Source organism: Archocentrus centrarchus, chromosome 18 (assembly GCF_007364275.1).
Source record: "Archocentrus centrarchus isolate MPI-CPG fArcCen1 chromosome 18, fArcCen1, whole genome shotgun sequence".
In the NCBI taxonomy this organism is placed as follows: Eukaryota; Metazoa; Chordata; class Actinopteri; order Cichliformes; family Cichlidae; genus Archocentrus; species Archocentrus centrarchus.
In genome coordinates, this window is record NC_044363.1 from 17,760,731 (window position 1) to 17,782,661 (window position 21,931).

Genomic DNA, 21,931 nt, shown 5'->3' on the forward strand with positions numbered 1-21,931 from the left:
AACATTAAGCCCATGCAGCCTCCAGTTTTCCCAACCAAACAACCGATAACACAACAGCAGTAGTGAAAATGCTGTTATAGTTTAACGTGGAGTCTGTTTACACACAAAAGAGCAAAGATGTGAGCTCAGGTGGAGTGATCTAGTGTCCAAAACAGCAGTGCCTGTTCCTGTAATCACCATTAAAACTTTTACTGGGGGGTTGCCAGGTTGGCTCAGCGGATGAGCAGGGGACCATGCATGCCACATGCCAGTGGTGCCTGCGGCCCAGGTTTGTGTCTGACCTGTGGCCTTTTCCTGCATCTGTATGTCTCTCCCAACATTCCTGTTTAATTTTAATTTTAAAAATTCAAAGTTTAAAGTCTTCCTCAGCTTAGCAGTTAGCACAAATCACATAATGATCATCAGAAATATAAGAATGAAACTCACCAGTTTCCTCCACAGTGATTTCATTGCTGTCCTCAGAGAAGAAAGCTGGATCTCCTCTCCCTCCTCTGCAGTGGTACAGACCTCCTTGTGAGACTCTAATATCTCTGTTTGCTTCATTTCCTCTCATGAGCTGAGCTTCAGAAGAGACTGAATCACGTCTGAACCAGTCAAACTTCCAGCCAGCAGAGCCCTCCACAGAGCAGCTCAGTGTCACGCTGCCCCCTGCTGGTATGATTGAGCTTTGTGCTGTCAGTGTGGCTCTGGGTTTACCTGCTGCTGTTGAGTTGAAAGGAAAAAGGTGATTAGATTGTCACTTGGATGGAGGACTGCATCATATTTACACCTGCCCTACGTGCTCACATCAGTTTTAACTTTGTCCATCACAGATTTTTTGCTGCACAGCAGAGAAGTTGCTCTGACTTGTTTTGCTCTCTTCACTGTGAATAAAAAGCTCTTCTTAAGGTTAAGTTGTTGCCAGAATTAAAACAAAATAGTTTACCAAGCAACAACAAAAAAGAAAAACTACAAAGTTGTAATAAGTGGCCTTATTTAGATAATTGGGATGAAAAATCTCCAACTTACACGATACAGTCAGTGTGATGGTATCACTCCACTCACAGAGTACACAGAGTCTTAATACCATGTAAACAACTTAAATTTGTAGGCCTTTATAAAATGCTCTCATATTAAATATTGTTTTTATTTCTCTTCTATAAATGACTCATTATTTTGGGAGTTGGCTTAAGTCTGCTTTGCTTTCATGAAGATGCTGACTTTGAGTTGAACAAGCACATCAGCAGAGAGAAAAACAAAGTCAGTGAGTGTAATTAAAACAAAATCTGAAACACTTTTTAAAGCTCAGACTCAGCATTTATTTTCCACACAGAAACAGATCTAAACAACACCACACAGAAAAGGTAAATATGTAATTTCATACTCTTGTGAACTAATCTGATACTTTTATGACTTTCTGGAAAGTGGATCCTCTGTTCAAAGAGGCTCACTGAGTTCAACTTTAAATAAATTGTATCAACTGAAACAGAGTGAGGATGTGATTTAGAGTGGTACAGGAGACGGGAAATTAGAGAACAATATTATACATATTTTATAAAAAGAAAGCAAAGAAAAAAAATCCTCACCTTTATCATTTCCATAGCAGAGTGTACTGAGCACTGAAACAAAAACTGAAACCTCATCTGAGATTATCAAAGATGAACTAAAACATCTTTTATAAATGAATAGTTCATGCTCATAAAAAATGTCACTGCATATGTATTATAATTTGGTGGATAGGCTGAAACATGAAAACAAATATTAATGATAAATTTATTAATCATAAAAATCACAAAGACGCTCAGATGAAGGTCAAACAGGTGATGCTCTGAAAGTCTCACAAAGGAGAAACATGTTCATGAATCAGTGCCATTCAAACCATGTCAGGAATCTACTTACTCAATAACCCCGTCATGCAGAGCAAAGAGTGCCCCATCCTCACATCCACCCTGCTGCTCTCTGATCTCAAAGTGTTCTACTTTGCATAAATAATAAAAGGTGAACAAAGACGAGCTGCATTTCTTCTTCTTCTGTCTGTATTCTCTCTCTTCTTCTTTTCCTTTCACGCCCACCTCAAACAGCTCCTGTGGCTCTGACCGCAGCAGCTGGGTGATGTTTTTACCTTTCCTGTTTATTGCAAGCATAAATGTTGTTACCGTTCTCTATAATATACAAAGGTGTTTGCAGGTCACAGTTTTCAGTTTTCTTCTTTAGAAACTCTTGTGTGATTTTTTTAAGTGTCCTGAGAATCTGCTGCAATATTCCTCTTCGGCAGGCTTTGGGAGTTCTGGTATATCCACAGGCATTCATGGTGCCACCTATAAATGTCATCTCCCCAACACTCAGCTCCTTGTACCTCCACTTATGGTCCTGTTCTGGACCCCAGCTGAACAAATTAATTTTGGTCTCATCTGATCAAAGTGTCCTCAAGGTTCTTTTCATCTTCTTCAGTAAATCTCAGTGTTACAGGTTTATTTGTTCTTTGTGTGACCTGTCCAAGAAACACTTTTGCTTCCATCAGGCTGCATAAAAACATGTAGGCTTGTATTTTATGTGACTGTTCGCTCAAAAATTATCATGCAGTAGCATCATATGTAACATACTTTACATGTCTGGCATTTAATTTTCAAATGTTTTGTCTTCCATCTGTTAGGTTCGGACCACCGTTGAATAAAGAAAGACACAGAAACCTGTAGTTGATCTTTTTACCTGCAGGGAGAGTCTCCGTCAGCTCACACCCGTTTGCGTGTCTGAAAGAGAGTCTGACCTCCTTCTTCCTGCCGGCTCTTTTATTTTAGCATCACGTGGCTGTGTGGGGGTGTGTGTATGTGTGTGTGACGTCGGGTAACAGGCGTTACCTGCTTTCCTCACCTGGAGGGTCCGGGTGTGTATGAGTATGTTTTGTGCTTACAATCTGATGGTCATGTGCATGTTTATGATGAACACATTATGATACATAGAAAAACAGTTACATGTTTATCTATTCTAACATTTCCTCCCTGTTTATCATGAACATAGCACATACAATCCTGAATGAGATTGAGGTGAAAAACCTGTCATGCGGCTGTCTATCCTTCTTTTGACCCAAAGTCACTTTCTATTCTTTTAAGACAGGAAAATTCCTCAACGGCCCCGCCGCTCACGGCAGCCACTGCTAGTCAGTCTCACTCGGGGAAACACCTACACACATTTGCAAATTTTAAACATTAGTTTGAAAACCAGTTTACATCCACCCCCATCACTTGGTCTCCCATTTTCAATGGGGGTTTCATATTTGGTCTTCTGTTTCACCCTCCTGCCCACCCTGCACAAGGGTACACTGATAGAAAGCTGAAAGGAAAACATTCGTCATCATTTTCCTTAAAGATGGAACAATACAACTGAAAAATAAACAAAACAGTAGCAGAATGACCCCTGGTGGCCCTAAGACTTTCAGCAGAACTTGCCACCAAGCTCCAGTAGTCAGCCAAGAGAGCCAGTCCTGACTCCCTCCAGGTGTCTGCCGTTCCATATACTGCTGCAGGGTGTATACTCCTCCTTGCGGGGCAGCCAGCAAGTCCAAAACCACTCTATTCTGCATCACCATTGCACGCAAGGCGCTCAACTCTTGTGTTGCAGTCGCGATGGTCATCAATGCGCCCAGGGTGCAGATCCAGTTCCACGTGGTCATTGCATGTGAATGAGCCATCCCTATTTAGTGGGGGATTCAGTTGTTTTCTTCATGGGATTGAGACGAAGGTGGCCTAGGGCTCACCCCCCCCTTTGTACCCCGACTTCCGTCCCCTACACAGCGTTGGTTGGCTCAATCCTTTTGCAATGGCTAAGGTGTATCCACGTGGATCTCTCTGCTATTTTGACTACAGCTGGCGTGGTCAGTAGTACTTTGTAGGGTCCGTCCCACCGGGGTTGGTTCCAGCACTTCTTCTTAATCACTCTGACTACGACCCAGTCTCCCACCGCCACCGGATGTTCCTGTGGAGAAGCAGAAGAGCCTTCCGGCACTTTATTTGTATCAACAACATTTTTGCTTTGGAACAACTTTCTCATTCAATCACTCAAGTTTGTCTCTTCCTCTGCTTGTTGTTATTCTGTGTACACCGGGAGTCTAAAAGGTCGGCCAAACAATGCCTCATAGGGGGTTATCCCTGTGTTGTTGGGGGTCACATGCATGTATGTTTTTACTAAGTCTATGCATTCTACCCAGGGCCTTCCCGTTTCTGCCATACATTTCCTTAGTCTGTTTTTTACTGTGCCATTCGTTCTTTCAACGAGTCCTGCGCTCTTGCGGATGATAAGAACAGTGATTTTTTTAGCTGTACCCCTAGGTTTTACGACTAAGCAATACTTATAGGTCTTACTCACTATCCCCCCCTGTTGATACATGTGTTAAAGCATGTATCAATATGGCTGCTGTTTTGAATAGTGACCTAGGAAGTTGTTCCACTTCAATTTTGCTTGCTGCTGCATATCATGCAGCACTTCGGGTCACAAGGGTTCCACAATTGTTGTGTAATTGTTGAGGTGCCATATTTACCACTTGCGGCCAGCTTTGCTGCTTTGTCAGCGTAGCTGTTTCCCAATGCTATCAAGTCTGTGCCTGTTTTGTGTGCCGCGCATTTACAAATGGCCAGGGCTGATGGTAGTTTTATGGCCGTTAATAGGTTTTTTTAAACAGTTCAGCATGTTTTACTGGCTTCCCTGTAGAGGTCAGCATTCCCCTTCTCGCCCACTGTGCTGCAAACGAACGTACGGCAGAAACGGCATACTGGCTGTCAGTGTAAATCGTGACTTCTTTACCTGCATGATGCTTGCATGCTTCGGTTAATGCGATTAACTCGGCTGCTTGAGCAGAGAGGTGTGAGGGCAGTTTCTCAGCTTTGATTATGGTGGTATTGGTGACTATAGCGTAGCCCGTTTCTGTTTTGCTTTATCATTTTTCCTGCTTGAGCCGTCCACAAACACAACGTTGCCTTTCGCCAGTGGTTCATCTTGTAAGTCTAAGCTGGGCTTGCTGTTTTGTTCCGTCAGCAATTTGTAGTCATGAGGGTCGCCGTCATGTGGCGTTGGTAGCAGAGTGGCTGGGTTTAGAGTGGTACAGTGCTCTATAGTTATGTGTGGTTGCGATAACAGGAGCGCTATGCAGCTCCGGTGTCTGGCTGGAGATAAGAATGTCATTTTACTCTGTAAGAGCAGCACCTCAAGTGTAAGTGAGTGGAAAAGCACCAGTTCTCTGGAGGCCTACATAGCGAGTGCTGCTGCACATACTGCTTGCACGCAAAGGGATCCATGCTCTGCAATAATTACACAGGCCTAAAAAGGCCATCATTTGCTTCTTTGTTTGTGGTTCAGGTGTTTGTGCTAGTGCTGTGTGTGTGTGTTAGATGCCAGTAATGAGTGAGTGGTGTGTGTGTGTGGGTGTCATCTCACTTCCCTTCTCTGCTGATCAAGTAACTTGCCCTCGTCTGACTTGTCTGAAGTCCTCCTCTCCGATCAGTGTGACACAGTCTGGTTAGTCCGCGTTCCATTCACCAGTTGTGGACATTCAGTTCACCGGTGACCCGTCAGGCTGCAGTTGTAACATCTGTCATCTCGATGCACCTGGAAAAAAAAATCATCCCCGTCTTCTTCCACATCCTCGTCCTCTCCCTCGGGAGTGTTGAGGGCTCTTCTGAGGTGGAGCTGTTCTGCTTGTCTGCAGGTTGTGGTGCAGCAGCAACTCGATGAGGAGGTGGAGGTGGTGGATCTCGTGTTTACCGACGATCATTCTGGTCTGGACGATGTCTGATCGGAGGGCAGGAGTCCAGATCTGGGTCAGAGATTTTCAGCGCTTATAAATTTGCCTGCAAAAAGGGCATAGAGAGATGAGTTATCACAAGTAACAACAAATGGAGGTGGCCCCAAAACCGCCACTCCATTAATTAGGGCATCAGCTGTTCTGCCGCTCAAACTCTGCTAAGATCGCGCTCTACGCACACTTCTTTAACTATTAATTTTCTACTCCTGCGTTCCCATCTCCATTTTTTCCTAGTGAGACGTCTCTCACAGGTAAGAAAACAGAAAAAAGGACACGTTCAAGGAGGCCTAATCACCTTAGGTTAAACAACACAATTTGTCTTTAACCTCTTTTACACGCGACCCAGTCTGCGTGCCACCCATTCGCTGATGGGTGTTACCCTTTTAAGCAGACTCCCAATGTCTATTCGGCTCTGACAGTGACAGATGCAATTTTTGATTTACCTTTTAAATCATACTTTTTCCCATTTTAAATTATTTGGAATCTTTCTCACTCGATATGTGTTATGGCCGTGCCTCTAAGGCAGGGTCCTTGAATCCAGGCAGCTGGCCAGCAAAGGGTGAAAATTCGAGTTCCTCCGTAATTTGCAAATGCAGGAGGACTGAAGCATTTTTTTTCTTCAGCTGGCCAGTGACTCGTCACTTCTTTGTGGAAGAACTTACTGGATCCTACCAACAATCACCAAAATTGTTATGGAAATTTATCAAATGAGAGAGACAAAATTCCTGTTGCCCATTGTTCTATGTCAATTTTGTGTGGGGTTAAGTCTTTAACGGCCTCTTGCATTTCAGTTTCAGTCCAAGGTTGGTAAACCAAAATAGTGGGAGGTTGAGGTGTTTGGGTTCGCGACTTGGAGCATGGGGAAGATTTGTGCCACTTGTTCCAGTGCAGGTGGGGGCCCTCCACAATTGAAACAATCCCTTTCATACCCGTACTCTGATAAAATGGGATAACCTGCTGGCTTAGGTGTGGCATGCACATCTATGTGCGCCAGTGTTTTAAGTTCTCCATTTCTGGTGCGGCTTGCAATAGGAGAAAAAGCTGCGGGAGAAACAGCTGTTAAGCCTTCCCTTGCTTGGGTCACATGTTGTTTTGCCCCGTTAGGCCCTCCCCCCTCTAAACATGGCGCGGCTTGTTTTGCCCTGTTAGGCCCTCCCCCCTCTAAACATGGCGCGGCTTGTTTTGCCCCGTTAGGCCCTCCCCCCTCTAAACATGGCGCAGCTCCGGGTGCTGCTGGGTCAGGCCCACTACGGTCTTGCTGGGATCTACATACAATGTGAGTTTCCTCATCTGCCTTTATTACAGCTGCATGCACGTGTGTGGGTGGTTTTGCTGCTGTGGCTTTTGCCTTCTGCTGTTCCTGTCGGCGTTTAGCTTGTAACAGCCACAACTTTGCACACTGCAGTTCCAACTGCGCCTTCTTGCAAAATGCTGCTTTTTGTTGCAGCTGTGTTACTAAGTTTTCACATTCTGTCACTACCAACTTTCCCTTAAACCCATATTTTTTCTTCCATTATTTATATATTGAGTTGACCCTTGTTTATGCCATTCCATAAATTTTACATCGCCCTCTAATACGGCGGCCTCGCATTTCGACGAGGACTTACCCATTGTTTCTGACGTACAATCAGCCTGTGCTTTGTCTCGTACAGACCACGTGTCTTTATTGAGACCTAAACCCAAATCCGCCCTTCACTGTGTACTTCAACAGACCATGAAGTTGAAAACCGTTAGATTTTCTTCATGCTGCTGCTTCCACTTCAATGGCAGCTTTCACTCTCTCAGTCACTCACATTCACACACACATACGCGTATTTATGGCGCCTATTTTAAATCTTTGTTTACGGCGAGAACACCAAAATTCCGAATTAAGGCCAAATTAAAACCTCTCCGTTCGTTAGAGTTACATATTTACTTTCTCCTTTCGGCGAGAACACCTACGGTACCGTTTTATACTTTATTTCTCTATGCTTTTCCCTGAAAAGCTAACTTTCCCTGAAAGTTACTTCGGCCGGTGCCCCTCGTGAACCCTGTTCTGAGGGCGCTTTTCCCTGAAAAGCTAACTTTCCCTGAAAGTTACTTCGGCCGGTGCCCCTCGTGAACCCTGTTCTGAGGGCGCTTTTCCCTGAAAAGCGAACTTTCCCTGAAAGTTACAATGGCCGGTTACCTCACGAACCCGGTTCGGAGGACGTATACTACAGTTTTCCCTGAAAAGCCAACTTTCCCTTAAAGTAATAATGGCAATCGGACCCGGTCCGACTCAGTAGTCTACGATTTGTCCTACCTGGTTTCTGTCGTCTTCACGTTGGTGGATCGGGTCTCGAGGAAAGCGTTCCCAGCGACCGCGGAGAAACCTATGAAGCCGGGCCTGACAACGAATTCACGTCTCGGGTCTTTGCACAGCGCCTCTATCGCAGCTGGCTGTCCGGACAGTCTGCCGGCGTTGCTCCGCTGTCGTTAGGAAAAACCTCCTCACTGCCCTCCCGGCTCTCGAAGGACCAAAAAATGTTAGGTTCGGACCACCATTGAATAAAGAAAGACACAGAAACCCGTAGTTGATCTTTTTACCTGCAGGGAGAGTCTCAGTCAGTTCACACCCATTTGTGTGTCTGAAAGAGAGTCTGACTTCTTTCTTCCTGCCGGCTCTTTTATTTTAGCGTCACGTGAGTGTGTGGGGGTGTGTGTATGTGTGTGTGTGACATCAGGAAACAGGCGTTACCTGCTTTCCTCACCTGGAGGGTCCGGGTGTGTATGAGTATGTTTTGTGCTTACAATCTGACGGTCATGTGCATGTTTATGATGAACACATTGTGATACATAGAAAAACAGGTAAACGTTTATCTATTCTAACACATCCTTTTCTCAACTAAAATAAATAAATACATACTTAAATAAACAAACAAGATTTACAGCCTAATATTTTAATTATTGGAACATCTTCTAAGTTTAAATATTTGATGTTTTCTGTGTTCTGTTGTGAATAAGATTTGGGTCTATGACATTTGCAAATCATTGCACTCTGTTTTTATTGACATTTTAAACAGCGTGCTGATATTTTCTGAATTGTGTTTGTATTTTGATGCAAACATTTGCACATCAGCAGGAATGTGGCACTACATGCTCCAAAAATAATAATAATACAATTAAAGAATTTTGTTACTAAATTGAATCAATAATCATGTCCTCACTCCATCCATCCATTCTCTTCCACTTATCCCAGCATATTGCCCTGTGACAACATTATCCCAGCTGTCACAGGGCAATAGGCAGGGTACACGCTGTACAGGTCGCCAGCCTGTCACAGGGCCAACACAGAGAGACCGACAACCATTCACACCTGTGGGCAATTTAGAATGACCAGTTAACCTAACCCCAGTAACTGCATGTCTTTGGACTGTGGGAGGAAACTGGAGTACCTGGAGAAAACCCACACAGACATGTGGAGAACATGCAAACTCCACACAGAAAGGCCCGGGCCAAGGTGGATTCAAACCTAGACCTTCTATCTGTGAAGCAGCATTGCTTAACCACCAGGCTACCGTGCTGCCCCATGTTCTCAATATAAACCAAAATAATTGTAATAATCAATTTTTAAGTTTTGGTTTTTTTTTAACCATAATCATGCAGCCCTCATTAATGGTGAGTATAGCAATTAAAGTACAATTCATATAACACAATACCCACCCCAAATCTTCTATGTGCCAATTCTACGCTGGAGTAGATACCACAGAGAGTTATCATACTCCATCATAAATTACTAGATCAGAAAAACTTGATATTTTATTGTTTTTTAAAAACTGTAAAAGATGATTTTATATTTATTTTAAAAATTAGATTCACAGAAACAGATCATATAATCTGGATATATTTTATTCAGTTTATGTACTCTGATAGCATCCACTATAAAACAAATGGAAAAAAAAGAAAAACATTTGAAGAAATATGAATTATATGTGATTTTTTTTTGTTTGTTTGCAAATGCTGAAATACTATGAATGCCACAAACATAGCAAATAGTGTGAATAGCACAACTTTACATGGGGATGAGAAGAAATAAGGGAAGTATCTCCATGTTGTCAGCAGAAGCAATGCCAGGCTACAGCACACGACAAGCGAACTAATTTGACAGTAAGATGCATTAACCTGCCTATCAGATCATTGTGGCCCAATATAACCCCAACCTTGTGTGTGTGTGTGTGTGTGTGTGTGTGTGTGTGTGTGTGTGTGTGTGTGTGTGTGTGTGTGTGTGTATGTGTGTGTCAGTTGCTGCCAATATGAACCAAAATCTCTGAGGACTGTTTCCAGCTCCTTGTTGAATGTATGACATGGAGAATTAAGGCAATACTGAAGGTAAAAGTGGGTCCAACCAGTGAGCAAAGTGTACTTACTAAAGTGTCTGATGAGTGTGTGTAAATAAACCTGAAATATAAAAGATAAACAAAACTTAAAGCATGTTAAACAAGGCTGCGACATTCATGTTCGTCCCTCTCTGACTGCAGAGCTGGGAGGCTTTCACACCTGATTTCAGGCTGAATTTAAAATAATTAACGGTGCTGCTCTCTGATACTCTGAATTCCACAAACCAGCTGCCTTAACACAAACAGTTTGTCCAACACTGAAGTTTAACATCAGCCTCCTCCAGTGGAAGCTCTTGTTCACCTCGAGCCAACGCATGTTGTTACAAACTGTTTCAGTGGCTGTGATGTTGGTTTGTGGATCATTTTATACAGCAAACCAAAATCAGCCACAAACATAAAACGTTCAAATGTTAAAAAATGAAACTTTCCACCAAACTACAGATGTGTAAAGTGGTTAAAAAACACGCAAAAAACATTAAACATATTCATCAGCTTGCATATTACAGTAATTATCATGTTCCTTTTTACCTAATGGAAATCTTTAGACAGATACAGTAAAACTATTTGCTGGTATTCATACTAGTACTTCCTCACTTTGGTCTCACTGCTGTTGGAACAGGGTACACTCAAAGTTTTAAAATAGAATAGTAAATCTAGATGACATTATCCTCTAAGTATAAAACAAATGTGTAGCCATCATCAAATTAAAAATGAACTAATATTTTTTCATGAAATATTAAAATATCTCAGTTTAATCATTGGATATGTTTTTATGTTCTCTTGTGAATAAAATATGAGTTTATGAGATTTGAAAATCATTGTTTTTGTTTACAATTTGCACAGCATCCCAACATTTACAGAATTGAAGCTGTATTTATATTGATTTTGTAAAAATAACAATTGTGAAAACAGCTGCTGATGAAATTCTCACTGTGCTCCTTGAATTCCTTGTTTCCTCTCTGCTGTTTGCTGAGAACATAAAACATCTGCTGAACAGAAGACTCAAACATACATATAAAATACAAAAAATACAAAAGCTTTAACAATGACATAGAAAAACAACTGACTGTAGAACATGGATTTCAAATTCTATAAGCGTACTAAGTCTATACGATATTTAATATTATCTTCTAACCATAAAACACACAAAACGCAAATTTCGTTATATGTTTACATATAATGACAATAAAGTCTTTTTGAATCTTGAACAAACAAAACAAAACAAAACAAAAAGATGATGTCTGATATTTGTGGAGCAGAGGAGCCAGAGCGGCTTCATCAAATGCTTCTTTTGGCTTTGCTGCTGCAGCTCTCCTCACTGACCTGTAAGACAACCACAAACAGACAAAGTGATTTCCAGCATGTAAAGATATTCTGGGCTGAAGCCGTTTAATAACGTGAAGAATAAATCAGCCTGCATGGCAGCATAATTACAGAGAGAGCTTCCTGATTGGACTTCAGAATAAACGTCTGCATCAGCTGCAGGACTCGATGTTCCTGTGGATGAAAAGATCATTTAAAACAACTGACTGTAAGATCATAATTAAACACAATAATATAATTATCCAGGAGGAGGACGACTGATGTCTCCACTAATGCAGCGCAAAGGACACTCAGCAGATCACAACCCCCCCCACCCCAAACTTTCTGTGATGGTACTACACTGCAATAGATACCAGTCAGATGAATTATGAATACATAAAAAGAAACTACAAAATAAACATATTGAAGAATATTCAGTGGAGGTGATGCAGACTTTACTCACCTGTTTTCTTGTTGTTCTTTTGTTTTTTGTTGACCTCAGCATACATCAGCCTGTCCTCTAAAAGAGAAGATCAGACCTCAGGACACATTTGTTCAGCAGGTTTATGACACAAAGCTGTTGATGCTTCTGGACTTAGAGGTGGATTCAAACTTTTTACAACAACAACACAGTGAAAGGAATGAAAATGACAATCAGTTGTTACACTGACGCCTCAGCTTATGTGTCTGATGTGCATGTGTGTGTTTTGTGACTGTGGTTTGGGTCCGAATCTGTGGATGATGTGATTCAGTAAATCCAGCTGAACAATTGCAGGCAGATATAACCAACTTAAAGACTCCCCAAAAACCTAAATGATTGTGACACTTGGACAAACAATACCATCCTGTACAATAACAACATCATTCTGTATATAAAGCAGAAAAACTCACACAAAACTCTCAATGGACCTCGATGTGTGTAAGATTCAGCTCTGCTGATGTGCAGTGGTCCTATGTAGTAGCTAAGATTGATAAGAGAGTAACTAAACTCCATGTTGACCTATAATTACCTGCAACTGTCATATGTGTATGTGTGGCAGGCAGAGTTGGACTCAAATGCAGGACGTGTGAAGCAGAGCTGGACTCAAAACAGCTTTAATGCTGAAATCTTCTCACAAGATACAAAAACTCCAAATACAATAACTAATCTCAACCAAGGCTGTACTGACATCAAAATAATGAGCCTGGGTGAAAAAAGGGGAAATCACTAAACAGGGGAACACACAGCTGAGTGAGCACAGACAACAACACAACAAAGATTTAAACACTGAGACTTTAAATACACACACGCACACACTAGGTAATCAGGGAAAGAGAGAGACAGCTGCACAGGAGAACAAAATGACACTAATGACACGAGGAAGCAAAACTAAACACAAAGCACAGGGCTGTCAAAATAAAACAGGAAGTGACCAACAAAGACACAAATGCAGACTTGACACATGAGGAGGAGAGCATACTGTGTTTTCTGTGTTACTTTTCTGTGTTGCATGTGTTTTGCACACTCACTCTTCTTTCCAAAGTTTTTCAGTTCAATCAGAGAGTATGTGACACTCTGGGGTTCATCTGCACCTGAAATGTAACATTTGTAGTTACAGGATTGTAAACAGATCACCTGCAGTCAGTCTCATTAAATCAAAAAAGCTCTCGAACAGCTCAAAATATATACTGTACAATTTACACTTTCATTCATAGAGTTTAATGAAAATAAAAAAACAAATAAACCAGGATTAGTGTAATTATTTTAATTCTATCAAAATATCAAATTTTTCAAAAATAAGAGCAAAAAAAATCTGAAACTGAACCTGAGAAATTTCAGAGTTAATGCAGACTGAATGAAGAGTCAATATTAATAATGATAATAAAGATCAGTTTAAGTGCTGACCAGGATGAAGAGAGTCGTATTCATGAGTTTCATCCTGGTTGACTCCATGATTTGTGGTGGAGCTCGAACTGTGACTCTCAGACTGGATCGACCTGAAACATGAAAGAAACACAATAAATTCAAAATAACTGATGCAGGTTTAAAATAATAATAATAAAAGGTTTTATACCAACCTGGTGAAGCATGAATCTGTGAAAGAGACACATGTTATTACACAATGACATCAGAATGATGTTTATGTCTGAATAATTAAAGTGTGTGTAGTAAATAAAATATCTGATCCAGCATCAAAAGAAGAGGCTCTCACACTTGGACTGTCTGCAGCGATACAACAAGAGCAGGAGAATAATGAGGAGAGAGACTCCACAAACCAGTCCAACAATCAGCCACACAGCTGCTGACACAGTTACTGTAACAACACACAATTATTAATAAACTGTAATTATATTGGATATTTTCCTTCTCAGTCATCAAAATCATTTCCAAATATTCATCAAATGCTTTGATCCTGCTCACCTTTAACTAACATCCAGCTCTGTGGTGACTCTCTTCCTGAGTATTCACACTTGTAGAAACCTTCATCAGACTTTGACACTGCAGAGATCTTCAGCTCCTCTCGGGTATCATTTTGAATAAGTTTGTCATTGTGATAGAAAAACACATTGGAAAGTATTTTTTGTGTCCTCAAACTGCAGCTCAGACTAACAGAAGCTCCTTCAGTCACAGGATGAACAGGACTCACCAGGATAGGAGCATCAGGATCATCTGTGACACAATCAAACACAATTGTTTCAGTCACATCAGCTGGTGCAGACTTTTAGAAAAAGCTGACACACAATAATAATAAACAGATTGAACAAATGCTTTTCACCATTAAGATCTAATATCTAATCTTGTATATTTAAAAACTTCTGTATGTGTCCTATTATTATGAAATAATTTCTATAGTACTTGTTTTAAGTTGTGACATGAAACCTTCTCCTCTTAAGGTCTGGGTTATTGTTGTTGCAACAGGAATGAAGCACAACAAATGCTCCATTCATTAAGCCACAGTAGTGCTATACAGCCTCCTCAGTAAATGTGCTGCACTCAGCAACCTGCAAAAACTGGCCTCACGTGCTTTTTAATAACAGTCCAGTACAAGGAGCTCCAGGATCGAAGAGGTTAAGGTCATATCACAAAAAAATTCCCTAAACCAAATCTTCATCACAATAAGGAAAAATATGTGACTGAGTTCTCTTTGGAAACTGTGGTGGTGGAAGTTTTCACTGGGAGAAGGGGGGGGGGGGGGGGGGGGGGATGATGATGATGATGATGAAATGCAGCCACATTTAAAATTTTGGTTTCTGCAAACTAAAAAGTTACCCAAGCTAAAACTATTTAAATGATTCCCCAGATTATTCAAGTTTGCTGAGATCTGAGCTACATAGAACAAAAAGGTGTAAGACAGATAAAGTACAGAGTGCAGATACACAGTAGGATAAATACAAAAATGCACAGTACAATATATACAGAAGAGTTGCCATTTCAATTCCTGTATGTATGTGTGTATCAGAGTCCGCCGTAAGTGTGTGTGTGTGTGTGTGTGTGTGTGTGTGTGTGTGTGTGTGTGTGTGTGTGCATGTGTGTTTGTGTGTCTATCACTTCAGGTTGGAGTTCAGGAGCCTGATGTCTTGTGGAATGAAGCTGTTGCACAGTCTGATTGTATTTGTGTGGTAGCTGCAGTACCTCCTCCCAGAGGGCAGAAGAGTAAGAACTCCATGTGATGGATGAGATGGGTCAAATACAGCATAACCTTTAATACAACTGCACCTTTTTACATGATACATTTTGATGACATCTTGAGCTACTTTGTGATATAAAATATGCATTTGATAGTTTTTGGTAAATCTCTTTAAGAAAAAATGACTAAAATGATAACAAAAACTAAGAATATTATGTTGTTTTGTGAGATGCATAAAATTGTCAGAAACTCTCATCTTTACTTGTTTTGCTTCATAGAATTACTCCACATGATATCCAAATCATTAAAATACAAGAAGAAAATGTATAATAACATACCCTGTACAGTGATGTTGACTGCACTGCTGAACTCTCCTGATCCAGACTCACACCAGTACACTGCAGTACCTGACTGTGATGTGTTGATGTTACATGTGGATCCAGTCATTGTCCTACAGTCAGAGTTCAGTCGGCCGTCCTCAGTGAACTTCTTCACTCTCCACTCAGCAGAGTTTCCCTCACAGGTCAGTGAGACAGAGTCAGAGGTGAAGTGTTGCACTCTGTCAGGACTCACTGTGAGAGACGCTGCTGAATGAACATCTGGAAACATGCAGGGAGGAGACAAAGCTCACAGATGTTAGGATTAAAAACAGCATGTTAGAAATATTTTTCTACTTTAATGTTTATTTTGTTTCCATTTCTGAAGATCAGTATTAACATTATTTAGAAAAAACTAATTTCAGCTGCTCTTTTTCCACAAGGGGGCGCCACATGCTCCACATGTTTGATTTGGCAGTTTTATGCAGGATGTTCTTCCTGACACAACCCCAAAGAGGATTTGTTCCTTTGAACTGGAATCAAACCAGCGACCTTTCATTTGCTAACCACTACGCCACTGAAGGGATCTTTAAGTTTATTTTATATACAACTAATTAATAAACACCCTTTTTGTCCTTAATGGGAAACCAAATACTTTATAACCTGCCATCTGTAGTTGCTGCTCTCGAGCTGTTGCTTCATCTTTTTCAATAACCTGCCTGCTGACATCTTTGAGTTTTTAGTTTCATGTTTTGACTGTTTTATCTTTACTGACTCTAAGCTGAGACTCTTAGACCTGCATAAGTAAAGATAATTAATACAAGCAGCAACATGAAGAAAGATTTACTGCAACAGAAAACATTTGAAATCTGACATCATGTTTGTTTTAGTTATCAGTGCAGTGTGTCTCAGTATGAATACAAATGATGACATAACATCAGCTTATTGAAAGGATAGAAACAAACTGACCTGCAGACCAGACAAACTTTGGTTCACTGTGATCAGTGTGATACTCTGGGTCTCCTCTTCCAGCTCTACACACATATCCTGCTGTGTGTGTCTGTCCATCAATGATGTAGGAGTCCTGTGCAGTCCCACTGCCATCAGGTAGCAGCTCATAACTGTAGGATTTCTCTGATAGATCAGGAACAGCTTTATACCAGTAGAAGCTCCATCCTGCAGACGGATGTTCAACCTCACAGTTCAGAGTTACTGAGGCTCCAGGACTCAGCCATGATGGAGACACAGTGAGGACAGGACGGGGTTCATCTGTTCAATAAAGATTTTATCTCAATGTTTATTCTCTGAATACTGAATTCAATTTTGCAGCAATATTGAATCCCAAATATTTAATATGAACTTTAAGAGTGAGACTACCTAAACATCTAAAATCTCTCTAATCTCAACATGTACTAACAAAAACACATTTTTACAGCCTGACATCAAAATCAATTTCAACAATTTTAATAAAACATTGATCACACAACAAACATGACTTACTTGTTACTGACAGTGTGAAGGCTTCACTCCACTCTGTTGAAGAATATGAGTCATCTCTGCGTCGACTCTTACACATGTAGTCTCCACTGCTGGACTCAGAAAATCTGAATGTCAAAGAATTATTGTGTGTCCACTGTGTGGTTTGCCTGGGTCCTCTCCATCATACTCCCACTCAGTGGGTTCACCTCCTTCCTGCACCTCACATGTCAGAGTGATCGTCTCACCGCTGAATATCTGAGGCCAGTTGTGTTGTTGTTGTTTTACAGCAACTTTATTGGAAACTGTTTACAGATGTTAACAGTTGAGATACAAACAGAAACATGAAATCAACAGAGAAAACTTAACATTGTATGTTTGCTAATCATGAGTGAATGTTTCAAACTAAATTACTGAACTCACAGGTTATCTTAATGCTGACTTCATCACTTTTATAAGTGTAGTAAACTGAGTTTCCTCTTCTTACTCTGCAGCTGTAGATTCCTCCTTGAGATACTCTGATAACGCTGTTTTGTTGATCATCTCTTCTGATTTGAACTTCAGTGGTTCTTTGGGTGCGTCTGAACCACTCATATTTCCACTCAGCAGAGGTCCCCACAGAGCAGGTCAGTGTCACACTGCCCCCTACTGGTATGATTGTTGTTCCTGCTGTCAGTGTGGCCCTGTATGTACCTGCAGATATGAATGAGAAGGGAAAATATGCACACAGAATTAACTATGAATCCAAAAATTATTCAACAATTAAAATTTAAAGTATGTTTTAATGTTATGCAGCTTCCCATTTGCAGCAAATCTAAATATTTCTTTACTTTTTGTTTGTTTTTTCTCTGCAGTTTGAGATCATTTTAATTTCTATCTCAACATGGTGACAGAACTACAGTAACTCAGGTTGTAGATCTGTAAATAAACCCAGTTTAACTGTTTGTCCATTCTCTGACCTGAAGAAGTCACACTGAATGTAACTAATACAGTTCACTGAAGGACACACAATAGTGGGTTAAGGGGGCTCTGTGTGGATAACAGAAACATCAGTCACCTTAAATTTTATGAAGATTTTGATGTTTCCTCTTTTCTTCTTCTTTACTTATTAATTTAATTTTATCCACAGTTGTTGTTTTACATTAAAACACACACATGTAGTAATGATGATCACAGAGTCTGTGAGTATTTTAGTGCTGTGTACACTGTGAGCAAAGTAACAGGTAAAATACAGACGTCCTGGTTAAAGTTTCACAGCATCAGGAAAAAGTTTCCATGACAACATTAATTTTTTTTTCTCTGTGTTTATAATTCAGATTCAGAGAATTTGAACAGAGATCATAAATTTATACTATTGGCACTGAGGACTGATACAGTTACAGAGACAATGTTACTGCTCTCTGTATAATTTGAGCCCTTCCAGCGACCAGAACACTGATATTTACCACTGTAACCTGTAGATGTTATTTGTAATCTGTAGTCTTTGTTTGTGTTGTAGCGGATAAATTCTCGACCATCCTTGTTGAGTTTGTAATACCAGTCAGTGTCTGCTCCTTTATTCATGTCACACATGAAGGTAACAAACTCTCCAATGAAAAAACTGGAGCAGTTGGGTTCAATAGTTAACACAGCATCTAGAATCCAACACAACCACAACATTAACAATCTAACACACTATTATGCACTATAGGAGGCAACATCTGTGTTTATACTGTATTTTCAAATATTAAATAATATTTAATGCAGCAGGCTGAGATGAATCTTTATTGCTAATTAAAACAAAAACTGAAAAAGTGAAAGTGTTCAGTCACCTTGAACGTGTCCAGTGCAGAGGAGCGTACAGAGCACTACAATAAAAGCATAAACTTCAGACATCATCAAACGAAAGACACACTCAAATATGGCAGAAATAAAACACTTGGGCTTTTAGCAGTGGCTGCTGTGATTGGCTGCATTTTAGATTAAGATGTAAAATGCATCAAATGATCACAGATGCAGAAACAAACCTTTCTTAGATAAACTAAAGCAGCTCCACTCTAATCTGAGTCAGTGCACTAAAATCTAATCCAGGCTACAAACAACCATGTTGATAACAAACATGAGAGTCCTCTGTTCAAATGAACTGAAATGCTCCAAATGACTGATACTCTGTTCTTCTCACTGAAACATGTTTATCAGTCAGTATGAATCAAACTATAGAAGTCAGTGATGTACTCACAGAATAGGCCCAGCTCACAGAGCAAAGTGGGTCCCATCCTCACATCCAGCAGCGACACGTCTGAAAACTTCCTGTAAAGAGAAAGAGTGAAGCAGCAGCTACGAGAAGTAGAAGCAGAAAAAGAAGCTGCGTTTAATACAGACAAGATCAGAGTTTGTCTCAGACTTCTTCTTCTGGCTGCAGCCTCTCTGTGCTTCCTTCCTTTTACACCCTCAAACAGCTCCTGTAGCTTTGACCGCAGCAGTTGGTGACGTGTTTACATTTCCTGTCCACTGCAAACATGTAAGCTTCTTTCTTGTGTGTTGTGTTCCTACCTTTCTCTATGATATGCAAAGGAGTTGTGCTACTTCAAGTCAGGTGACATATTTTGCAGGTCATAATTGTTTCCTCATTTTTCTTTAGAAACTTGTAAGTTATTTTTAAACTGTTCTGTGGATCAGGATCATGCTGCAGGGTTCAATTTAAGGTGATTTTATTCAGGGTTTGAAATGACTGTAAGGTCGGCTGCATGTCCTGTCCTCCTCTTATCTTGCTCATAAAGTGTGATGGCAGTATTACAATCATTTATCTTCACTCCTGTTCACGGTGTGTGGCCAGCTCTTTATTTCTGACACCTGCAGAGGAAGCAGATGTCCTACAACCTGTTGATGGTCCTCCTTGGTCCTCTAGTGACTGTTCTGAGCACACAGCAGGCAGGGAGGACTGATTGAGGTCACTTGTGGGTGTGTGTGGTGGAAAACTGGCAAGACAAGGCATCAGGTTTTACATTTCAAGATTCTGGGCAATAAGTAATGACAAACCTGAATCTTTCAAAGAAGGGACCATCGTGCTTGGTGAGAGTCGAGTCATTCGGCTGACTGCAAGTATTCAAGGTTCTTATGATCGGTCCAAATCATGATGGTTGTTCTGCTCTCTTCAGCCAGTGCCTCCATTCTTCTAGGGCTAGTTTCACTGCCAGCAGTTTTCCATATCGTACTTGCATTCTGCAAAAGAGAAACGACCAAATTAAAAAGGCACATGTATGCATTTTGTTATTAACTACCCAGGACAAGATGGTGCCCACCTCATAGTCTGATGCATCTATTTCTACAATGTTTTCTAGAAGAACGTGCCAACTTGTTCTTCATTTTTTTTCCACAAAGAACAACTTGGCACCAACTGGGGAAGAGGGAGGTCTGATTATCCTGGTGGCTCGGGAATCTGAGATGTAATTTTCCATTGCTTCTGTTTCAGGACTAGTGGGCACTGTGGCTGCTGGAAGTAAATCTATAGCACAGAGGAGAGCAAAGAGCTTCAAAAACAACAAACTGTATTAATTCATGTTGATTTCCAGAAAAGACAAGGTCAGCTGGAGAAGTTTGGTGTGTTGGCATTCAGTGCAGAGACAAGAAGAGCTTCAGAGAGACTTTCTACTAGGATATTAAGCTGTGAATAAGCCTAGAATCAATAAATTGAGGCTGTGGTGCAATTACCTTCTGCTGCAGCTGCCTCTGAACTCCTGCGATCCAGAAGTGGTTGTGGAAAGCAGAGTCCTGAGGCGTGCTGCAATCTTGGGTTTTGCTCCCTCCTCCCACAACCTGTTATCTAGTTTGATGGGAATCAGTGGTGTTAGTGTATTTTGAGGCTAACTCACTGATCAACTGTTCACTCAAACTCTGACAGAATGACTCTTACTGGGCCTCATCTTCTGACACTGTCCCTGATGTAATGTTGTAGGGGGCAGAAGCATTGCCAGGTTTTAGAGAGTGATCACAAACTGCTTTGAACTACAAAATCATTGGCAGTAATAAAATGCTAATTAATTGTTTAAAAATCATACAATGTGATTTTCTGGATTTGTTTTAGATTCTGTGTCTCACAGTTGAAGTGCACCTACGATAAAATTACAGACCTCTCCATTCTTTTTGGGGTGGCTGTAGCTCGGTAGGTAGAGCAGGTCACCTCCTGATCGGAAGGTCAGCGGTTCGAATCCTGGCTACTCCAGGCTACATGCCAATGTATCCTTGGGCAAGATACTTAACCCCAAGTTGCTCTCCGACCGTTCTGTCGGAGTATGAATGCGTGTGAATGTTAGTTAATTAAAAAGCACTTAGCTTCGTGAAAATGGAAGTGCTTGTATGAATGGGAGTGCATGGGTGAATGCAAACAGGTTGTATAAGTGCTTTGAGTGCTCATACTGAGTAGAAAAGTGCTATATAAGAACTAGTCCATTTGTAGGTGAGGAAACCTGCAAAGTCAGCACCGTATCAAATACTTCTTCTCCCCACAGTATGACTGCACATCTACTGAGTATGAAATTGAATGTTTACTAAAAACACATTAGCTGTGGTGTGACTGAAGCCTTGTTATTGCTGCCACATCTCTGCATGTGTAAAGGGGAACTGGACATTTGCTCTGCTTGCTATAATACATGTTTTTGTAGTGCTTTCTTTTTTTCTCAGCATGCATTCAATTTACTGTGGAAACATGGGTAGATATAAAGAGATGCAGCCCTATATTGAATATAGCACAATGTCTATAACACAGCGCTTTAATAAAATGACTGGCTTGCATGAGGAAACTGCTGATCAGTAGTGTTTCATGTCTGCAGCAGCAGCAAAGAGCCGATCTCTCTCTCTGCTGTCAGCTATCAGAGCTAAAATCTGTTCTCTGGAAGGCAGCACACATTTAGCTTCAGTTGATCGTCCTTATTTTAGTTCAGCAGTTCATGAGATCATGTTTCATTTCTTTATTTTTAGTGAAGAGATGGTACAGATAAGCCTGTAGCTAAGAGGTAACTTAAAGTTATACCATACTAAAATATCAGTGCTGTTTTTTTGAGAAATGACCCACAGGTCGTGAATGGTTGTCTGCCTCTCTGTGTTTGCCCTTTGACAGAC

General features: G+C 40.8%; 1 protein-coding gene across 1 annotated transcript in view; it reads right to left on the minus strand.

The window, feature by feature from the left end:
* Positions 1-16,934, minus strand: part of LOC115797058 (high affinity immunoglobulin gamma Fc receptor I-like) — a 60,374-nt gene extending 43,440 nt beyond the window's left edge. The window contains exon 1 of the mRNA XM_030753538.1: positions 16,859-16,934. Within this exon, the coding sequence (XP_030609398.1) occupies positions 16,859-16,934 (76 nt within the window). The remainder of the gene's footprint in view (positions 1-16,858) is intronic.
* Positions 16,935-21,931: the final 4,997 nt, after the last annotated feature.